The 18,279-nt window shown below is 34.9% G+C and overlaps 1 protein-coding gene across 4 annotated transcripts in view; it reads right to left on the minus strand.

Moving 5' to 3' along the window:
• The window catches only part of LOC109089974 (polypeptide N-acetylgalactosaminyltransferase 9), a 90,827-nt gene that overhangs the window by 25,609 nt on the left and 46,939 nt on the right, over nucleotides 1–18,279 (minus strand). For all 4 annotated transcript variants that reach the window (XM_042723537.1, XM_042723536.1, XM_042723534.1 and 1 more), the window contains one exon: nucleotides 3,951–4,148. In XM_042723537.1, coding sequence (XP_042579471.1) covers nucleotides 3,951–4,148 — 198 coding nt within the window. The remainder of the gene's footprint in view (nucleotides 1–3,950; nucleotides 4,149–18,279) is intronic.

An 18,279-nucleotide genomic window follows, 5' to 3' on the forward strand; every position in this document is an offset into this window, starting at 1 on the left:
GATTTCTAAAGGATCATGTGATAATGATCCTAAAAATTCAGCTTTGCATCACAGAAATAAATGATAATTTTAAGTATAATACATTTAAAAACAATTATTTTAAATTGTAATAATATATCACAATGTGACATTTTTTTCTGTATTTTTGATCAAATAAATGCAGGCTTGATGAGCAGAAGAAACTTCTTTCAAAAACATTAAAAATAGTAATGTTTCCAAACTTTTGGTCTGTACTGTATATATTGTAGCAAGCAAGTAGCTAAATAAAACATTTCTATTTTTTATTATTTGGCCTCTGTTTGTTGGAGTCATACAAAAAAAGTTTTCTTAGCACGTTTACTTTTCACTTGTTCTAAAACTCTTGCCTCTGTTAAAAACTTTTGGGTCATATCTGAGGTTTGTTGTGAAGACGATTTTGAGCTGCCCCTACGAGCCTGTCAGCTCTCCACAGACAAAACAACTGTTGTGTTTCAGAAACTCAAGATGAGTTTGTCATTAAATGTCATTTTTGGTTTGGTGCATTGCTGGTGGGTTGAAAGTGAATTGTTTGTTGGCTGACCACAGGTGGGCCTCTCTGAGAGGCTAACGAATGCTAGATGTACAAACAGTTCTATTCTGATCCATTATTTAGACCACAAAGAAAAAAAATTCTTAGAGTCCAGGTCTTTGTGTAAACAGTGCTGTCTTAAGGAAAATATTTCACTCATTCCAATATTGATTTAATTGTGATTCAGCAGATCACAATTATTACAGATACTTTTGCAAAGAGCAGAGAGTTCGAAAAGAAATGTTTTTATTGTATGAATAGTCTTTGTGTATGCGGTGTGTTTTTTGCCAATACTGACATACACTTACATTTATTCTTTTTTTTTTATTTGCCCTTGTAGTCAAGCACAGTGCCAATAAAAATATTCACACCCTTGGAATGTTTTATATTTTATTTTCTAACAACACTAAACCACAAAGGAATTCATTTGGCCCGTTTTGTAAGAATATTCTTTTGTCAGACAAACTCCCCCACATGCATAAATGTTGTTTAATATTTTTCCTATTCAAAATAATAACATTTTTCATATAACAGCAGGTCTTAATTATTATTCTGAACAGATAAATAAAACACTCAAGTCAGCATAAAATGCAGAAAAGATTGTAGTTATCATTTTAATTTTTTTAGTACAAAAAGAAAGTACAAAACATAACAAAATCCTATACTTTTTATAAGCTCTGTACGTTCACAGACTAGCCAGGGTGGTCTTTCTGAAAAGCGTTCATGTGGAATATCATACAAATCATGGCGTTTCTCCCCTTAGAGTGACTAATTGCTTATTCACAGACATTTGAACCTGACTGTCCTTCATCTAACAGTAAACATGAATCATTTAAATAAACGCTGCTGCAGTGTGCTATGAGCATTGGGATCCTCAGTGCTGGATAGCCAGAGGCTAGCTGAGCTGCAGTGGATACATGGAGAGCTTGAGAGAAGTGAAGCTGGAATGATTTCCAATAGCGCACCTCATTGACACACTGCAGGCCTGCGGGCGGCCGTTTTAACCTGTCAATATCAGCACTTGAGAAAAGGGTTGCATGGACAATGCATGCTGCCTCTCTCTGTAATGAGATTTTGTTCAAACGTTTAACACATATTGCTACCTCAGGTCACATATATGCAATTTTTTTTTTTTTTTTTTTTTTTTTTTTATTGAGGTTTGAGGTACAGTAGAAATCGATCTGGAGAGATTCATCATATTAGTCTAACTCTCATGTTGTGTTCCAGTCATTTTGACCTGAAGAGGATTTTTTTGCCAAAATTATCCACAAATAAAACTGAGGTGCGTAAGTTCAGAGCAATGAGGCTTCACGATCAGTTCCAAAAAGAAATATAAAACTTGTGCTAATTGATGAAAGCAACACAATACAGAATAATAAGAGGTTTACAAGCACCCCCCCCCCCCACTAGGAACACCAAATTAAGTAAAGGACTTTGCACAGTGCAAAGGCTAAATTAGTTTGGAAAGATTCACTAATTAAGATCCTAAAGCTGTAGCAATACAGAGCCCTGAGTTAAATTCCCAAGGAACACACTTGCTGATAAAACATTTATACCTTGAATGCACTTTGGATAAAAGCATCTGCCATCGTAAAAATAAATAAATAAATAAAAAACTTTACTTTGACTTTAAAAGATGTTTAAGTACATAAAACATAGGTTGATATTATTGTATCTATGACAAATGACAGTATGTGTGCAATATATGCTTAATTTCTAAAAAGAAATCAGATCTTCCGTGATAGCGCACACACATCCAAAATTAAACGTTTTTCTAAAATTGCATGCTTTTTGAGCATTAATGACAATTAAATTCAGCTATACAAACAGTGTAATGACTTTAATTAGTGCATTTCAGCTGTGATGGTATTCGATTTGTGTTTCTAAAGATAAAAAAGAAATGTTTATGTTTTAGATGCTACATACTGTACATAAATGTATGTGTATACTTTAGGTATGAATTTCTATGAAAAGGAATGAGATCGCACTGGCTCTGCACATCTAAAGCTCTTAGGGTATTAGATATTACTGAAAAAAAAAAAATAATAATAATATATAAAAAAAATCAGTAGCCAGTATGAGGCATCACAGGGATCAGCTCCAGTAATATTGGGCTACAGGCCTAGTTTCTCTCTCCAAATAGCTATGAGTCAGAGGCATGAATAATGAATGGGATTTCTGCTGTCCTGATACTCTCACACAATAGTGACCTTGACCAGATTTCATACGAAATGAAAAAGTCCACTCTCCTCCAGCAGGGTATATCCATTGCTCTCAGGGATTTAGGACTGAGCTGTAACAAAGCTCATTTCACCAAGCTGGTTTTAAGCATAAAATGAGTATTTAACTGTAGAGGTTCATGATTTGAGAAGTGCAGTGTGGTAGAGCTGGACAGCATTAAAACGTTGGCTGCTGTATGACACCAGCCTCTGCACCACGGTATGAATTCTAAACCAATATCTTCCAATATCTCTTTTTGTTGTTGTTGATAATGCTTACTTATCAGCAATCAATTTTCTGGTATTAAGTATTAGTGCACTTAAAAATGTTTTTAATTGCACTAGATCAATGGCATCTACAAACAAATAACGCTAGAGCTTTTTTCAGATGTAACAACACTATACTGATTTATATTTCTATACTGATTTATCATGTTCCACAATGTTTGACAACTAGAAAATGTCTAAATTTCATCTTCATTTTGAACAATCTAATGTATATCTCATTTAGACTGGAAACTATGCAACATAAATATGCCAATTAGTTTGATATTTAATGAATGTGCCACTTATTTTGATATAAAATTATATTATGTATTATGTTTTATAACATTGTAGTTTATATGTACAAATGCTTTTTGGCATGCAAGTAATATTTGAACAAAAATTTGATATTTCATACTTGTAGACCTGAAACTGAAGACACAGACTAACAGAAGTGCTATTAAACATTATATTACTGCTGTTTCAGTTTTGGCTTGCACTGAGTGACTATATACATTTTATTAGTTCATCCATTCCCTAGGGATCAAACCTTACCCATGATCATCTTGTTGTTACAACAGTTTGAACTAAAGCTCTTCTGAGTAGCAGCACACTGTCATCTAGGTCAGAAAATAAAAATATCCAAAATAATGATGTAAAACTGTGGTAATCCATGGTAGTTTTCTTTTTTTAGTACTGGCCGTGCAACCCTAAAATGTGGATTGAAACATTTTTCTGCACTGTATAAAATAACACCGACAGATCCTTCAAGGAAGCAAAAACATTAATGCATTTATTGAACATCCAAGAAACTAATGCAACCTTATCACTTCTGAAATATTAATCTCTTATATCCCTGGTCATTTATATTTCAGAGAATGTCCTCATGCATTATGGAGTGGACCACTGGATGCCCTTACCTGATGGGGGCAGTCTCATCGCCTCTGTCCAGCCAATCCTGTGGTGGGATAATGTACATGCACCAGAGGCCCCAGTTGTAGCCATGAGCTGCATTAGCGTATTGCTGCACCTCAAAGGTGTTGTACTTGATATTATCTATGGCAGGGAGGATTATCCTAGTGTGATCTTCTTTCACTCTGGTGAGGATAGGCTCAGCCCTGAATAAATGATAGAGATCAGAAAGAGGAAGAAGAAGAGAAAGAGATCGGGAGTTGAGACATATTGAGCCTTTCTTAGTTTTTTTATTTTTTTACACTCAAATAGTGGTTGTTATATTCCTGCTACAAAGAGCAACAGAGGTAAAAACAAGTGTTAGATTTTTAAACGTACAATATTTTATTAAAACACTCTCCAAAATGTCTTAACCAGAGGTTGCAACAATATAAACTACATAATTCTACTACCGGAAACATTTTTGTATGATAGCACTCTTCTCAGATTTCATCCGTAATACCAAACTAAACCAAATGTTTAATGAGATATCCTTTTCAATGTTTCATTTTGCTTTTGATGAATAATTAAAGTTGTTGACAAGGTGTTGCATTCACAGTTTTCACTGCGCCTTTCTGAATTTGTGAAAAGTAATACAATTTGTACATCACACAGTCCACATACTTAATTGTAATGCGCAAATGTCTTTTGCAAGCTGACATTGTAAATAACCAAAACAAATTAAATGCTACTTTCTCATTCAATTCATTCACCTTTTACTTTAAAATCCATGTGGCTGTTTCCAAGAATGATCTTGGGTAGAAAATTGATTCTGTCATTTTTGGAAATAAGCTTGTGTTCCATTATCAAAACCGGTGTTGGTTTAAAAGGAGAACAATCAAGCCTGACAGCGTAATCATCACATATTGACATCTGAAGCAGAAGCACATACGAGACTAACAAAAACTTTCCATCAGTCCCTCTCATCAATGTCCTTTATTGTACCTTTTTCACCACCTCACAAATCATTTTTGTCTAGCATTATTCTTTGACTCCTGAATGTACTATTTCTTTACTTTTTCTTCCTATGTCTCTTCCTTTGGTGTCCTTCAACTTTTTCGAGTTCATCCATAAAAAGCTCAATCACATTAAGGTAATAATCAGCACTGAGACATGACTTTTAATAGGGCTGTGAGTGGGGCCTTTAGAAAAAAAATTGCCTGCTGAGAGGCTTCTCAATGTAAGTGTCCAATTAACAAGAAAAAGAGTGTTTTAAAAAGGCTGTATATCGGTAGCATCGAGGACAGAGGTCTTTTTTTAGGGAATGTGGCAGGATTTTCATACATAGCAGTTGTGGGGCATCTTTAAGGCAATACAATATTGTGCAAACGTCTGGGTCGGTAAGACTTTCAATGTTTTTAAAAGTCTCTTATGCTCACCAAGGCCATTTATCTTATTTGAAAATACAGTAAATAGAGTAATATTGTGAAATAGTATTACACTTAAAATAATGTTTTATATGTAAATATATTTTAAAATGTAATTAATTACTGTGATGCAAAGTTAAGTTCTCAACAGCCATTATTCTATTTTTCAGTGTCACATGATCTTTCAGAAATAATTTGAATATAAAGATGTGTAATTATTATTATTGATATTTTAGTGGAAACTGTGATTTGTTGATGAATATAAAGTTCAAATGAACAGCATTTTTTTTAAAAAATTATGAATTTCTCTATTTCTGTGTTGCATATAAACTCATATATACTTATCAAACATAGTATATTGTATGTGTGTGTGTGTGTGTGTGTGTGTGTGTGTGTGTGTGTGTGTGTGTGTGTGTGTGTGTGTGTGTGTGTGTGTTTGTGTTTTATTGTTATTGTGATTTAGTGTTTGTGTTGTTGTTTGTGTGTGTGTGTGAACTTCTGTAAACTTTATGTTAACTTTTCGGAATTGTTGTCTTTTTATTAAGATATTTCTGAATGTGGAAATGATGGAGGAGAAGACTAAAGATGGGATTTAAAAATGTCACAAACCAGACATTGTGCAAAATATCCGAGCTCTATACTTCAGGACAAGTTTGGTTCCAACCAACAATCAGTGGCACAAAACACAAATGGTAAACCCACCCTTGCCAACAACTGAGGTACAAGCTGCGCTTTATTTCAATGTTATTTAAACTTGGGTAAAAATATTCAATCTACATTACATAATGATAAAAAAAACAACAGAAACTAAGCCCTGTCACATCAAATTGACATCTATAATATTTAACATTCTAGTACAGAAGTCTCAATAAAACCAGATGCTCTTTCATGAAAAGCTGGTCCAGAATTAGCACGACACAGCACATGTGGGGATATGAGGATGTACTGATACGCTAACCTTGCAAGAGAAACCATCCCTCGTGTGAATCCTCTATTCATCTTCTCTGTCCTTGGGCCACTGGCGTCATAACCTGGACTAGCTACATGTAAGATCCCAAAGGAGCCCATTCATGGGCTATAATAAACCAGCGGTGTGCAGATAAGACTCAATACGTGCAGCCCACTCTATTGGGTGCCCTTTCTTGTGATGGTGAAAAACAATACTAATCCGATCATGTGATAAGTTGAGCAACCACATAGAGAGCTCAGATACTATAGTAAAAACGGTTTAGCTGAGACAGAAAAAATTGCATTAAAATATGGAAGCTTGTTTCTGCCACAGAATTAAAACAAATTAAAAATTTTGACTATGAATTTGAATCGAAATATTTTGAACTGCAATAACTTTTTCTCTGAATTCTGAGTTTACATTTTACAATTATTTTCTCTATTATTTGTATTAGCAAAATAATAAAATATACCCTATAATTTAACTAGCAATTGTGAGTTAAAGGTGCTGTATGTAGGATTGACACCGAGTGGTTGAACGAGGTATTGCAGTCCAAATTCAAAATATTGGAGTGGGTTTTTTTCACCCGGCCCCTCCTCCTCAGACTTGACACACACGCAGGTTGCTAGATTGATGACACAAACAGGAACAAGCGCACCTGACGATGAATTAAATTAAATATGCTGTGTTTTCCACAAACTGGCAACCCGGGGTGCTGCAATACTATTGGGTTAACTGGCAGTGGGCGGGTTTCACAAACCAAAACAAAGACTGATGTTAACTTAGCATGTTTCTTAAATATCTGCAAACATATTATGGCATTTTTATGATTTAGTAGAGTCAAAATCTTACATACTGCACCTTTAATATCTCATAGTTCTGAGTATTTTTTTTCTCCGAAATGTAAGTGCAATTCTGAGTTTATCTCGCAATTCTGAATTGTGAGAAAAACAGTTCAAATTGCGTGATATAAACTAACTGTGCAATATAAAAAAGTCTGAATTGTAAGATAAAAGTTTGTTTACTGTTACCTTTTTAATTGTTTAATCCTGTGGCAAAACAAGCTTCCATATTAAAATGGAAACTAAAACTATTAAAAATTGTTTAAAAGTTTAAATACATTTTCAAAGTGAATAGCAACACATTAAATATGGTAATGAGGAAATACAACATACAAATTAACCAACAACATGAGCAGAACAAAAAAGAAAATACGCTGCTGCTGCATTCATCTTTTTGAGCCTTTCACTGATTTTATCATCCTATTTTATAGTCTGACATTATCACTGTGTGCTAATATGTATACTTACTGACTGCAAGCAGGAATATATATCTGTCAAACTAGTGCAATGAAAGGAAGTCACAATAGAGAACAAAAACTAAGGAAAGAGGTAGGGAAAAAAAAACTACTTTACAGTATCACAGTGTCATGACAAACACTGGAGAGATACATAAGGCTCAGCTCAAAACAAACATATCAAGTGCCACAGTAGACAGTGTGAAGGGAGCAAACAGAAGGGGGGAAATAAGGAAAAAAAATCAAACAAACAGACTTTGAGAATATAGACAGGAACACTGAAATGCAAAAGTGAATTTTTTTTTTTTTAAAATGCTGCATTGTCTCCTCTAAGCTGAATGTCCAATTTTTAAAACCCTGTCCCATTACTAACACAGCTGCCAGTAATTGCTGGGATTAATTACAAAAGGGACTCTCTTTGGTATATGAGACAGGGTGTGTGGAAGGGCAGCAGTGATCAATTCTTTCATTACCCACAGGATACGTCTGGATCTTTTCAAACAGATGAAAGTGCCAGACATAAAATAAGAAATGATAAAGGAAAATCTTGGTTGTTACTGCTGTATAACAGCCTAAGACTGACAGCCATGTACAATAAAGCAGTTTTAGGATTTTTAAAATTTTTATGTAAAGAAATCACAACAATAATGGTAATCATTTTTAATAAATGTTTCATAATTACTTTTTCAGATCAACTTTTTACTCAAATTGTTATGCCAATTATATAATTTATCAAGAAAAGTAATGTGCTAAATATGAAAAATTTCACTTTTAGACATTTGGATTCTACAGTATATGTTATACTAAGTGCTGCTTTTGTTTATGCTTTTTGTTTATGCTTTTGTTGCACAGTTTGTTTGAAAACTGTTCAAAACCATTTTATATAATTAACACTAAGCTGACATCAAAGAAATATTAAATTAAAAACTTAAAAAAGCTTTAAAACATGCCTTTGCAAACTGAAATAAGTTGGGGTTGAAGCAGTAAAATGAATAAACTCAAATGAACTAAAATGACAAAAGCACACATATATTAAAATGAAAATTAAGACCTATTTGAAAACATTTATAAATTATATAATACTATATAAATAATACCAAAATAACACTGGTAACAAAACTGTGATGCACAATCTGTTCAATGCTGAAGCACTGAAAACAAATTTAGATGCAGCCTGGGACCTCAAGACAGTACAGTCCCACAACCCATATGTCTATCCCTCACAGCCACGTTTATATTCATATCAAATTAAATATGGCACTTACCTTGACTAAAGTCCACGGGGTACATCATAAATCACTTATACTCTTAGTAGAAACAATAAAGCGATGCACCCCGTGCACAGTCTCGGACAATTTGCTGAGTAAACGGATCTCTATCAGCCACTGTGCTTGACTTGGCATGTCATCTTATGAAGGTAAGTCCTGCTATCCACCCTGTCTTCCTCCCTTTACAGATAGCCAAGAAACACAGTCCTTAGAGATTAGCCCACCATTCTCCACAACTGATGAAACTCCTGTGTGACATATCTCGAATTAGGAAACTTTCTCTCATGTACCTCTATCAGAAAATGAAATCTCGCCTCATTCACTGTGAAGATCCCATGAACTGTTTGTGTCTGCTTGGGAACAGTGCCTGGTTATGCTGGGGCAAAATGTTCCCCGAAGCTTTTTTTTTTCTCCTTTAGCAGGATGGAGGATTTAATTTTTTACATGCTGTTTTTAAGCACATTATGGATCTGTTGAACAGCTTAGAAGCTGGGATAGATTTATCGCCTTTGGACATGTTGCATCCTGTCACGGTGAAGCTATGTTAGCCTCATCCTGTTAAATGTTTTACTTTTTTCCTCTTACATATTTACAAAATGTTCAAGTCCATCACATCATGGTATCTTACTCCACAAAAATTATATTATAAAAATAAATGAGCTCAAATTAGATAGTAAACTCATTACATTAGGTTGAAGCCTGCACACTTGCAGCACCACTCATATTAATTTAACAATAAAAACAATGATTAATCACTTACTAAATATGATGAATAATTAATGTGATTTTCAAGAAGCCCATACAACTAATCATGTCTAAAATTCCTTCAGTGTCAAGGTATATTCAGATCACATCTCACTAATGGGTGATTTCCCAGATGGATACTAAGGCCACTCAACATTCAAACATGGATTAACAGTATTTGTCTATCATTTAAAATCAGCAAAGTCTCTGACTAATGATTAAAATAATTTAAGCCAGGGTTATAGATACGGATAGCCATATTTTTGATTGTCGGCTAGTCCAAACTGAAGTTTAGCAATCTGACCAAAACATAAAGTGATCAAAATACACATAAGTGATCAAAATAGAAAAAAAAAAAGAAAGAAAGAGGCAAAGAAACAAAACAAACAAATAAATAAATAAATAAACAAACAGTATTATAAAATATACTGTACAGCAGCCCCAACATATTTATTTTTCAGCCAACATTAAAAATGTATAAATGAATTTGCATTATATGAAAAATATCAAAGAGGCATTTATTTTAAACTAGTATAGCAAAACGTCTCGGTTACGTACGTAACCCTCATTCCCTGATGAAAGGAACGGAGACGTTATGTTGTGACGACATTAGATGTCCAAGGAAAGTGAGGGTGAGTCTTGATTCGTACAAAAATTCTTCTTCTGCCAGAAAATGTTGTTCCTCAGAAACAGTTGTGGTTGCGACAGAGTGGTGAAGAAACAAAGACAGTGTGGGAAAAACTTGGGTGTTTATTTTTATAGATCAATATTTGCCTATTTTTATAAATCAGCATTTATATTGTGCAGTTGTTGAAGAATGGGTCAGATATGTTTGATGGAGTTTCTGATTCTGTACAGGTTAGCTTTATTCACGCATGCCAGAGGCAAGGATTCTTTCGTTGTAGTTAGATCGCCAGTAAGATTGCAGGGACGATTTACATTTATGCCCCGTCACTGACATGATTTCTCTCGCCGATAGGTCGGCATCAGAGAGTTTTTATACATTTGTGCTTCGCAAGCAGTGGCTGGTGTAGATCATCTCAGTGCCAGCTGCTTTACAAATCCGTGGCAACACAGAGCTAAGAAAGCTCAGCCCCATGGGCTCTGAATCAAGGACCAGAACTAACCTTTTTATAACATTTTATTTTACATAATAAATGTACAATATGTGTAAAGGGATCAAATAACTAACTGGCTGTGCCAAGTATGACTATGCATTTTTTATTTTTATTTTTTTGCAGTAGTGGGGTATCATTGATTGTGTAGTGAAGGCCTGGCAGTGAACCTCTCGCTGTGAGCTTTTAGCTGTGTTTTGCAAGTAGCCTACTGTGTTTGTACTTCCAATTGACTGATTTCAGAAATGCTCATGCCTCATACTTCATTAGCTCTAATCACTTCAAATATTACATCTGCAATTCTTCATCGGGTTCCAGTAGATTATTGTGGTAAAACGTGAAGCAACAATTATGTAAAGCAGCTCCAGAAAGTCTTCAACGGTGCATGCAAACTAATATAAAACTGCACAGGTCTTTAGTTCTGACAGTATCACATCAAAGGCTTTTTTTAAAAGGCACCAGCAATAACATATTGACATATTTTACTAACGTCACACACTTATTTCTTCTTTTGTCACATACAGATGGTATACAACACCTGTTTCAATAAAAACAGAACACTTTTAATTCACACTCCTTTTCCATGTTCCATTAGCTTTCACTTGGTTTCTTACCTTAGTTCTTTAAAACAAATAAGTGTAAAAAAAAATTTAAAAAAAATAATTTAAAAAAAAAAAAAAAAAAAAAAAGGAAAAACAAAGATGTTTGGCTGTTGATGAAATTTGTTTAAAGATTTAATTAATTACAGTTTTTAAATTAATTTTAAAAGTGGTTAAAGATTCGATCTCATCTGACCCTGTACAAAGGGAAATCTATAAACTATCAACCATGTGCCCTTCAGCAAGACACTTAACCTCTCATTGTTCATGTAATAACTGTACTGTGAGTTGTTTGGGATAAAAGTGTCAGCCGAATGACAAATTTTAAATAATTTTTATCCTGAGATTCACTTCCTGAGCTAATGTAAACATCTGAAAAACGATTGATCAAGCAATCGAAAGGTGATTCCAGTAGTGTAACTGAATGGTATACAGAAAGGCTTGCATTGGGAGGAACGAGGCCATGAATCCTTGGAGGTTTGCTTGAAATGTTCATGAGAGCTCAGCCCAGTGAAAGCTCTATATTGATTAATGTCTTCATTGAGACACTGAGGTCAGAGTGAATAGAAGTCAGTCTTTAAGTGACGACCCAGTTAGTAATTGTATTACTATACAACCCAGCCCTGTTGAGAGACCCTTATATCCCTCTTCACTAGTCAGCCACAGAAACATAAGGTATATCTATCTATCTATCTATCTATCTATCTATCTATCTATCTATCTATCTATCTATCTATCTATCATCCATCCATCCATCCATCCGTCTATCTATCTGTCTGTCTGTCTGTCTGTCTGTCTCTGATCTCTGTCCATATTTGATTTGACCACTAATTATTAAATTGGTCTTTTATTTTTGATTTTGAGAGTGCTTCTCTGATCAATAAGCAACTGTGTGGTACATGTAGGATATTATCTCATGGAAATCACTCATTCACAACATCACCATGGTAACCACCATTAATGCATTTCATTGTAATGAAATAATTAATTGTAGATTTAAACTGATCTGTGTCCCAATTCACCCTACTATTCATTCTGTATAGTATGCAAGACTAGGATTACTGCATCCCAAACCGGAGTACACTGAAAACTGTATGCTAAAGGTTCCCATATTTCAAACCATTGCATTTTTATTTATTTATTTATTTTTCTTTTTGTGTGTGTGTAAAACATAGTTTTACAGTTTGTAACACAGCATGTCATCGAGTCGATACTTTAAGTGTGCAGTATAAGTATGAGATGGGATTCAACCATAATCATTAGACAAACCAAAAGTAACTAGTAAACATAACCAGTCAACTACACTGAGAAAAAAAAAAAAGTAACATTTTCTAAAATTAACTTTTCTCCTGCATGTTTTTGGAAGTAAATTTCACATGGAATAAAAAAAAAAAAAAAACACCCAGTTAAATAAAATAGTGTAAATAAGTACATAATTTTTTGACTTTCAAATTTTTTATAAGGCAAGTGTTTAACCTAATCTTAATTTTAGAAATACATTTGTAGATTGTCCATGCACAATGATGCACAATCATGGGAAGCAACAAAAGCCATAAACATCCTACAACCACACCATAAGCTCTACTCTTCAGCACAATGATAACTACAAAAACTACAACAGAAGCTCTAACATAATTGAATATAAGTCTAGCAGGACTTAGCCTTTTCTTAGTTATACAGTTCAGTGCAACAAAAAGGATTCATCCAGTCCCAACACAAATGAATTAAGTGAACTTCAATTTTAAAACACACACGTTTTCTGGCTCTGTAACACACCCACACACACACACACACACACACACACACACACACACACACACACACACACACACACAAACACGCATGCACACACTCACACGCACACACACACACACACACACACACACACACACACACACACACACACACACTGTGAACAAATGCAGCCAAGTCCAGCAACTTTAACAAGGTCACATTCTGGCCCACATAATCCATCTCAGTTATCAGTCTCTGTCATCCTATATTGCCTTAATATGAAGAATAGAATGTTTTGGCACCTTTGTTTATGAATATATTTATGGCTTCAGTTATCACATCCATTGAAGCAAAGGTGAAAGCATACAAATGGCCTGTTGTTCACAATTTACATCCAATTCAGCAATAATCTCTGGGAGCTTTCGGTGCTCTTGTACATGAAACGACAGTAAATCCTGAAAAAAAAAGCCTAAATTGCCATAACTCCTGTGTACATGCACACACACACACATTTGTTTTACTATATTAGTGAGGAACCAGTAATATTTTCTGTGCCCTAAAACTAGTCTGGTTCCTATAATACAGATGATTTCAGGTTTTATATTCCTCTTGGGGATGTTTGGTCTTCACAATGCATGCAAAACCTTCTACACACACACAGCAAAAGACAAAATCGATAAAGCTGAAGTGTGTAATATGTGTGCCACTTATGGGACCAAAGGGAAGAGCAAAAATAATGATTTTCAGGATTTTTTGCAGTTCTTCCAAACACTCCTACCACCCCATTTTCATTATTTGGTCCCGCTTCAAACTCTAAACTTTAAATCATACGGAAAAGAGCTGTGTGACAACTCAAACAATCAGAGACACAGTGTTTACAGTCTTCAAGAAGTCAACCTTAGAATGGCTTACTTGCAGTTCAGCACACTAAACTGGGACATAAAGTATTTTTAAACCTGAAAAAATTACACACTTCAGCTTTAAAAACATACCAAAAGATCAAAGTGTTACACTCACAGAAGAACAACTACTGCACGCTTGTTCATATTGTTGTGGGACATAGACCTACAGGACTTTATGATGTTTTTGTTGTTGCTATAAAATTCTCAGAGTCAATCTATAACCACATTTATAATGAATTTCAGATTCTCTAATGTATCACTGTGTTTCTCCCTTTAAATCAAACAGGGCTCAGAATCCTGAGGCGGAGAAGAAATTGAAGGAGAGAGAAAAGGTGTGAGAGATAGAGATCAAGAGAAGGAGGCGTAGAGATGAGAGATCAGAGAATGAGCATGTCAAACACAACGGTGAACAAAGGGGACTGGAAGAATCGGACACAGGGCAAAAGGTTACAGCGGTGGAAGGTTGGACATACTTTTCGGAAAAACAAAAAACAAAAGCTGGCCTACAGATGAAGGCTTGACAATTATCAGTCAAGCATCTAATGACGCACACACACAAAGCATTTTAGAATTCAGCAGCAGATGATAAAAGACCTAAGTCATGAATAATCAATAACGCTCACCCGAGGCCTTCTCTTGTATTCATACAATCACAGCTAATCCTGCCAGTCTAAAGAGCACTGTGCTGGGCCACTCTATAAAGGTTAAACTTGTTTTATTAATAATGAAATTCTGTCAGGAGCCGGATACTTCAATACAGGCATGTATGTACAATGCATACTGAAATACACACCGATTGTGACTAGGAATGCAAAGGTAGATCTCGTTCATTTCAGGCAGCTGAAAAATTCTAAAAAAGAAACACCAAGATGCAAATAAAATTCACAGAATGTGCATAAAACAAGGTGGTGTGACATTGCGAATTAAATAGCTGAATTTTAATTGAAGCAGAAAATAAGATTCAGAATGGCAATTCATACTGTAATATGTAAATATTTTTTTTATTTTAAAGAAAGGGGTCCAAAAATTCTATTTCACAGGTAAAGAGGTTATTATACAAATGACATATCCACATATTTTTCAAATACAAAAGCACACCGTATATATATATATATATATCTATATATATATATATATATGTATATATATATATATATATATCAATCAGTAGAGTGAGAGGCATCTAACATTGCCGGTGCCAATATTTGCTTGTTTTCCAGAAATGGTATAAACAGATTCCAATTTTTATGGTAGTCCTTCAGTTTGCCCTTTATACTGTAGCTTATTCTTTCCTATGCAATATACAAATACTGTAATGTGACAGATCTTTAACCAGTGATCAATGGATGGGCCTTCTATGTTCTTCCAGTAAAATGCTATAAAACTGTCATTTTAACTAGAAAAGCTCATTTGGCAAGGCAACCTTTGAATGCTGGCTTGACAATGTCTTGTTTGAAAAGTTTTACACAGTTTTATTGCTGTCATTCCAATTCAACTTTCCCTCAACAAGTCATGAATAATGAATGAGTTTAGAACACTGTGCTCTGTGCTGAAGAAAAGGTTTTGTGCGAGGCTCAGTAGGTGCAATTTATGACCCACTGGACTGGCTGTACTGTAACTTCATGCCAAGCACACACACACACACACACACACACACACACACACACACACACACACACACACACACACACACAATACATCTTGAATCTGACAGGCCGACAAGCTCAAATTAGAGTGGAATTACAGGCTGTGGTATAATTTGTTATGTGCTGTCCACATGTGTCACTCACACTGAAGACTGAAACACCTTTAGAAAATTACATAATTCACAAGCTAGCGCGTACAGACGACAAACTAAATTACACATTTGCAACTATAGCTATGTGGAGTACAGTGACTGCAAAATTCACCCAAGCCAAAATCTGTTATAATCAAAACTTATTTTACTTATCCATGAAATATAACGTGCAAAATGATATGTATGTGTATACAGTAGCATTCAAAAGTTTGCGGTTGGTAAGAAAGAAAGTAAAAGAAGTCCCTGCATTTATTTGATACAAAAATACAGTAAAACACTTATATTGTAAATATTTTACAGTATAAAATAATTTGTTTTCATATTTTAAAACATGAATTTTCCAAAATCATTACTCCAGTCTTCAGTGTCACATGACTGGACTGGAGTTATGGTCATAACAGGAATCAACATTTTAAAATATATTAAAATTAAAAACAGGTATTTTAAAATGTAACAATGTTTCACATTAATGCTGTTTTACTGTATTTGCAGAAAAAAAATGCAACCCTTGTGAGCATAGGAGACTTCTTTCAAAAACATATACTACATAAAAAAATATCCCTTGGCCATTGCAGCACCATACACAACGTGACTTCCATAAAACGCCTGCCTATAATATTACTGATCCCCTCTGTGCATAAAAGGTGGCAACAGTGATTTGAGTTGAAAAGATTTGCCAAACCTGTCGGGAGGTAGACGTGAGGTTGAAAGATAACTCGTCAGACCATAATACCTTTTTCCATTGCCCAGGGGTCCAGGTTTTATGCTCAATACACCAGGTTATGTCTTTGTTTGTTGGCCCTGGAAACAAGAGGATTCGGAACAGCAGCCCTGCCATAAATCTGAGCTTTGTGAAGCTCATGACATACAGTGTTCTTTTTTTCTCTCTCTAGTGAACAGGATTGAGGTTTGTGGTCATATCTGAGGAGCTACTTTTGTGCCACTTAGCAACTGTCCTGTGAAACCTCTATCTACTCCTCTTGGGAAAGGCAAAAACTTTAAGCAAGCGCTTGCTGACAGCACTGCTTATCTGCACACTCTGTCTGGGTTGTTTCAGTTCCTGTTTTAAAAAAGAAATTAATAAGTAACAGCAAAACACAGCCACAAAATCTGAGCTGTGCACAGCCTGCATGGCATTTAAGTATTGTATTCAAGGCACAGCTCTATATGAGCACCTAGTGAAAGGGAAAATTCACTCACAAATGTAAAAAACTCAGTTTTTAGTGAATTTATGCTACATTTGAAAAACTGTTGTCCTTAACACATGAAATACTTTCAGTGTTTCTGTGACCGATGCTCTTCATATATTGAGTAATTGGCCTCTTTGGAATTCAGTTAGTTGCCTCCATTTGCTTTGAAACTAATATATCAAAGTGCTAATTGTCAAATCTCCAGCACAGTGTGCTGCCAATGTGAAACAACTTTTCTTTGAAGCTGTGTGTAAGTGTGGTTATGTCGAGTTACTTCAAAGTTTAACATTTAATGTTTCTATAAATAGAAAAAAGTTCTCAACTGTGCATCAAATATGTGTGTGTGTTTTAAAAAAAATAAACATGGGGGAACAACATGTCCATAGGAATATAGTGCAAAAACGATGTGAATTAAAGTCCCGAGTCAATCTGACAACATTAGAGTAATAGCTGAAGGAATAGGGCAGTGCTGACATGAGGATAGGAGCTTATCATGGTTCAGAAGAGATTTTATTTTTGAGCTAACAGTATGTTAAAGAGGTGATGAAGAATCACATTTTCCTTGATCTTTTTGACATACAAGACATTGGTGTGCTGTGAAAACTTCTGCTTGTTTTCATGTTAAAGAGGGAATTCTAAGCCAGAAAGAGGGTGGAAAATCGACCTGAAAAACTAAATAATGACTGTTTTTGACACTAAAAAAAAAAACTTTTAATGTTAGGGAATGCTTAAGGGGGAATACAATAAATCATGATATGACCTCTTTTAAATTGAAAACTAAAATGCGTTTAATTTCCGACAGTTTCATTTCACACCTTGAAATTTGGAGCTCACACAGAAGGAAAACACATTTAAATGAAATAGTTTTGCACGAGGGAAGCGATAATAAAACTCTAATTTAATTTTGGTTCCAAAATGAGGTATGCATCTCCTGTCTTTCCGACCGCAGATCCGGCATCATGCACCTGAGAAGGTGGCCCCATTCAGTGATCATCTCTCCATTAAATGTTTATGTTGTGGAACAAAGAGGAAAAGCTCATTAATGGTTAATCCATAATTCCCAAATGGAGGTCATACTACTCTAATGGGAGGCCTTAATGAGAACTCATTGCTGTTGAGCTGAAGGAGATGACAGATGAAGGATGCTTGAGTTCATTTAAGGTTTGTGAGAGCGGTGTGTAAGTCTCAAGCAAGTCTCAGCACATTAGAGTCATCTTGTGTTTTTGGAGGCAGCAAATAATGACTTTATTCTTCTACCTGGACTGTAGTTTGAACGCCGGTTCTAACCAGACCAGAATTAAACAGAGTTTACCAGACTTCTCAGCAGGGAAGCCC

The sequence above is a fragment of the Cyprinus carpio genome, chromosome B5 (assembly GCF_018340385.1).
Source record: "Cyprinus carpio isolate SPL01 chromosome B5, ASM1834038v1, whole genome shotgun sequence".
Classification (NCBI taxonomy): domain Eukaryota; kingdom Metazoa; phylum Chordata; class Actinopteri; order Cypriniformes; family Cyprinidae; genus Cyprinus; species Cyprinus carpio.